Source organism: Corylus avellana, chromosome ca1, assembly GCF_901000735.1.
Source record: "Corylus avellana chromosome ca1, CavTom2PMs-1.0".
NCBI classification, from domain to species: Eukaryota; Viridiplantae; Streptophyta; class Magnoliopsida; order Fagales; family Betulaceae; genus Corylus; species Corylus avellana.
The window spans coordinates 33,734,100-33,739,230 of record NC_081541.1 but is presented as its reverse complement, the minus strand read 5'-3'; the positions used below and the strand labels follow the sequence as shown (position 1 = coordinate 33,739,230).

The 5,131-nt window shown below is 36.9% G+C and overlaps 1 protein-coding gene across 4 annotated transcripts; it reads left to right on the top strand.

Moving 5' to 3' along the window:
- Nucleotides 1-222: 222 nt before the first annotated feature.
- LOC132187189 (receptor-like serine/threonine-protein kinase SD1-7) lies at nucleotides 223-4,630 on the top strand. Of its 4 annotated transcripts, none has more exons than XM_059601421.1 (7): nucleotides 223-2,307; nucleotides 2,462-2,563; nucleotides 2,913-3,136; nucleotides 3,243-3,453; nucleotides 3,560-3,797; nucleotides 3,897-4,044; nucleotides 4,153-4,630. In XM_059601421.1, the coding sequence occupies exons 1-7, from the start codon at nucleotides 1,008-1,010 to the stop codon at nucleotides 4,459-4,461; spliced, it is 2,532 nt and encodes an 843-aa protein (XP_059457404.1). In that variant the 5' UTR covers nucleotides 223-1,007; the 3' UTR covers nucleotides 4,462-4,630. The 4 variants fall into 4 exon arrangements, with proteins under 4 accessions (XP_059457404.1, XP_059457411.1, XP_059457396.1 ...); XM_059601428.1 differs by having other exon boundaries at nucleotides 2,456-2,563; nucleotides 2,922-3,136; XM_059601413.1 differs by having other exon boundaries at nucleotides 2,456-2,563.
- The last annotated feature ends 501 nt before the right edge of the window (nucleotides 4,631-5,131 follow it).

Below are 5,131 nucleotides of genomic sequence, written 5' to 3'. Positions count from 1 at the left end.
GTTAATATAGTATTTCTCTTCTTTTTAATTTTTGTTTACCTACAGTTATGTGGTTGTTTTGGAGCTTTTTGTTGGGTTGCCTAGCAATTTGTTGTTCTTTGTTGTAATTTCTTAGTTGATGTACTTTAAAAAATAATAATAAAAAAAAAAATCCAAAGGAAAAATGAGGTATAACTGATCTAGCAAAGACTTGACTCCCTTAGCTCCCTAAAGCAACCGGCATTTTACACCTTAACGATTTGCCTTGAACTTATCTGAGAAGCTTTCTCTCTGCACCGCCATCTCCCACTGAAAAAAACCTTAAATTTGGCTGGTGTAAGAGGAGCACGGGCTTCTTCGCTCCTCCTTTTTACTTCTTGATGCTTTTATCTTCGGGTTTTTTCCTTCTCGGTTGAGACCATATCCATTGCCTTGTGCGATTAATCTCTCTTTGCAAGATCCAGCACCTGGTCTGTTCTCGGTGGGGTTAAATCCAAACGGAAGCAATCAGTTTTTCTTGAAGCCACCTCCCGCCACTGTTGCCATTCTCTTGAAGCCATTTACTGCCTTTCGGCGTCCACTGTCAATTCAACAATTGAAGGTGGAGGAAATTGTTCAACAAAATAGTGTAGGTATTTCAAAGAGAAAATAAATGTCGTGTAATCGATCTTTCTGTCTTAGCTGTTGGAGAAATTTGTGCTGAAGTGATGTTCAAAATGGGTACATGGAAGTGAACTTTGTCATAAGGAAAGTCCGTTTTCATGCCTGCGTTCCTTCTTGGGAAGCTTCAAAAGTCCAAAGGCAAGCCAATCAGAAAGCTAATCTGGCAGCAAAATGGGGTGCGGCTCACAAATCTGATACACTCCCTGGAGCTCTTCTTTGTATTCTTTTCTTTCTTCTTGTTTGTTTCTCCTTTTCCTTCTTCCTGTATTGCTCCGTAAAAAAAAAAAGTCAAAGTTTTCTTCTAGCATTTTTCTGTAATTACTTTTCCTTCTCCCTGTACTGCAAGTTAGAGAGGGATAGGTAGCATGATGACTAATCACCAGCCATGCCTCTTATTTGCTCTGCTTTCAATCCTGTCTTATTACAGAGCATGCTTCTCCATAGCTGCTGATACCCTTTCACCAGCTCACTCTCTTTCAAAGAGCGACACCATAGTATCTCAAGGTAACAATTTTGAGCTGGGTTTCTTCAAACCAGGCACTACATTAAAAATCTACCTGGGCATATGGTATAAAGGGTTTCATGAGGAAATTGTTTGGGTAGCAAATAGAGAAAACCCTTTGTCTAGCCCATCTTCCTCAAGACTTGAGCTCTCAGAAAATGGCAATCTACTCTTGTTTGAAGGTTCCTCCGAGATCCCAGTTTGGTCGACAAATTTGACATTTCCCCAGTTAAATATAACTGAAGCAGTACTTGGTGATAATGGAAATTTTGTTTTGAGAGGTAGATCAAACACCTCTTCTATATTTTGGGAGAGTTTCGACCATCCAACCGATACATTGCTGCCAGGTGCGAAGCTTTGGGCTAGAAAACCACAGCAGCTCATTTCATGGAAAAATTCAGAAGATCCAGCACCTGGTTTGTTCTCGTTGGGGTTAAACCCAAATGGAACTTTCTTAGAGTGGAACAGATCCCAAATCTATAGGACGTCGGAAGTTTGGAATGGAACATTTCTCAGCTCACTTTCTGAAAGGAGCATTATCTTCAACTACACTTTTGTGTCAAGTAAAAATGAAAGTGAGAGATATTTTACTTACTCTCTTCATAATCCTTCTAACCTCGCCAGATTTCGAATTGCCCAAACTGGACAGATTATGGCACTGGTGTGGCTGCCTGGCCTTTCCATTTGGAGTATAATTGGGACTTCACCGAGCAACCTATCTGATGTCTACGTCTTGTGTGGTGCATTTGGCGTGGTACAATACCCTGACAATTCCTCAAACCCTTGTGAGTGTCTAAAAGGTTTCAAACCATTTTCGATGGAAGACATCAGACTAAATGATTGGTCAGGCGGTTGTGTGAGGAAATCTCCTTTGCAATGTGAGAATAGTACGTATGCTAATGTCAAAAAAGATTGGTTCATGAAAATATCAAACATGCGATTGCCTGTTTATTCGAAAGCATATTTGGCCTCGAATGCTAGCAGATGTGAATTGGCTTGCATGGAAAATTGTTCTTGCACAGCTTATGCTTATAATATGAATGGGTGTATGATATGGGAAGGAGCTCTTTTAAACTTACTGCAATTCCCAAATGGTGGCAAGACTGGACAAGATATCTATCTCAAACTTTCTGCTCATGAGTATCCAGATCTGCGTACCAAAGGTAGGATGAGTGAAATGAGAAGTATGGTTGAGCTAATACTTATATATATATATATATATATATATATATATATATATATATGTTATCATGAAGTAATACTTAATTATCTATATATTATGGTTGAGCTAATAGTGATTATTGTCATCAGAATCAGGCCAAAAATGGAGAGTGTGGGTAGCTGTGCTGATCCCTGCAACAGGGCTTATCTTATGTCTCTCAATTTGCTTTTCATGCAAGGGAAAGCTCAAATGCATCGGTAAGTGTAAATGTTCTAACTGTATATGGAACTCACAAGTCCTTCTTGTACCTTAATCTAAGACAAGAAAATTGTCACAACTCCTTGTTCTTAGGAAAGTCCTCGTTCTAATTACTGTCATTAGTTGGTGATGGATCCCCACAAGCTTCACCATGTCTTCGGCAAGGAGCTTTGCAGTTATTTGGTCATTTCACTAAAATGGGAATGAATTGCTAAATTATTACTACTTATTTGCAGAAATGACTAAATAAACTTACTTACCTTTAGATATATACCGGCATTGCTCAACTGATTTTCTCTTACCAAACACCACATTTCCATGTTTACTGACAAATTTTTATCATTCTAGATCAAACAGGAGAGAGCCCTTCAAGTAATAATCTACTATTATTTGATTTTGATACTGAACTCCATGCAAACAATGATGGAATGAACACCGAAAATAATAAAAAGAAACGAGAGAAGAAGGATGCTGAGTTACCATTATTCAGTTATGAGAGTGTATTAGCTGCAACAAATAATTTCTCAGGTGTGAATAAACTTGGAGAAGGAGGTTTTGGACCTGTCTACAAGGTACGTTACATTTTCCTGATGAATGTGCTTTGAACACTATAAATAAAAACTACATTAATGGTAAACCGTCATGAAAGTATAAAGAGTTTATGGTTCTCCTTCTTAGGGAAAATTACTCCGAGGACATGAAATTGCAGTGAAAATGCTTTCAAAAAGATCTGGACAGGGAATTGAGGAGTTCAGAAATGAGACAATACTAATTGCAAAACTTCAACATAGAAATCTTGTCAGACTCTTAGGTTGTTGTATCGAGCGAGATGAAAAGATATTAATATATGAGTACATGCCCAATAAAAGTTTGGACTTCTACCTTTTTGGTGAGTGAATGCACATGTATGTATGTATCTATATGTGTATATTTTTGCCTCTCATATGTTTCTAGGTTCCTAAGTACTAATTTCCTTGGTTGTACTATTTAAATAGATCCAACCAAGAAAAAGATGTTAGGCTGGGAGACACGCATACAAATTATTGAAGGGATCGCTCAAGGGCTTCTTTATCTTCATCAATATTCAAGGTTACGAATCGTACATAGAGATCTAAAACCTAGTAACATTCTCTTGGATAGTGAAATGAATCCAAAAATATCAGATTTTGGCTTGGCTCGAATAGTTGGACGCAATGAAACACAAGCAAACACAAACCGAATTGTTGGAACTTAGTAAGTATGCAACTTGTTTTACATTTGATATTTTCAATTCCTAGCTAAATTCATTGAGCAAGCTACTGATAAGTTTGTTTACAAAATTTTGGAATATAGTGGCTATATGTCTCCCGAATATGCTATGGCTGGTTTGTACTCAACAAAGTCTGATGTGTTTAGCTTTGGAGTATTGGTGTTAGAGATTGTGAGTGGCAGGAAGAACACTAGCTTCTATAACAATGAGTCACTCAATCTTCTTAGATATGTATGTAGCTTTTATACTCTCCCTAATTCCTTATGTTTTACAATAATCTTTTAAATTAAAATGCTATTAGTTTTTAATTAAATTTAGTCTTATTTGAAATGAAACTAGGCTTGGGAGTTGTGGAAAGATGATCAAAGTTTGGACTTGATGGAGCCAACAATAGGATATCCTTCTTCCACTTCTATTATGTTGAGATTCATTAACACTGGCCTTCTCTGTGTCCAAGAAAGCCCAACTGATCGACCTACCATGTCTGATGTAATCTCAATGATTAGCAATGAACATGCACCTTTACCTACACCTAAGCAACCAGCGTTTTTCACAGGCCAAAATATGATGGATACAAATTCTGCAGTTGACAGTGCAGGAAATTGCTCAAAAAATAGTGTAACTATTTCAGCAATGGAAGCCCGATGATTGATTCCTATATGAAAGAAAAGAAATGTTGGAGAAGCAATCTTTTCACCCTAATTTGTATGCATGTTGATATGCTAAAGAATTGTCACTAAATGTTGTCTTTGAATTTGTAAGTTTTTATGGGATACTATAAATGTTGTTAACAATTTCAGGTGTCTTTAAAAGATTATCAATTATTGATTTCCTTCCCCTCCCTCATTGGCTACCTAAAAGGGTTGAAATCTGAAATCTTGGCTATTTCTTTTCATGTTTATTCATGTAAGAGACAAAATATTAACAACTAATTCAAACATACATCTACTTAATATTTTGGGAAAAATATAAAAAAGCCCCTCAAACTATCAGCCGTTTTCGATTTAGTCCCTTAATGTTCCAAAAGTGATAAAGTAGCCCCCCATACTACCAAACTATTGCATTTTGGCCACTCTGTTAGTTAAAACCATCAATTTGAACGAAAACTGCAAAACGACGTCGTTTTGTTACGGGTAAATTACTACAATGCCCTTTTATGAAAAAAAAAAAAAAATTGGGGAAAATATAAAAAAGCCCCCCAAACTAGCAGCCGTTTTCACTTTAGCCTCATAATGTTCAGAAAGTGATAAAGTAGCCTCCAAATTACCAAACCGTTGCAATTTAGCGACTCCGTTAGTCATTACCATCAAATATGATG

Bases quoted from the DNA above. Each gene is read 5' to 3' on its own strand.
- LOC132187189 (XM_059601413.1), top strand. From the start codon at position 1,008: ATGATGACTAATCACCAGCCATGCCTCTTATTTGCTCTGCTTTCAATC. The intron at 3,137-3,242 runs GTACGTTACATT...TCTCCTTCTTAG, and splicing joins GTTTTGGACCTGTCTACAAG to GGAAAATTACTCCGAGGACA. The intron at 4,045-4,152 runs GTATGTAGCTTT...AAATGAAACTAG, and splicing joins CACTCAATCTTCTTAGATAT to GCTTGGGAGTTGTGGAAAGA.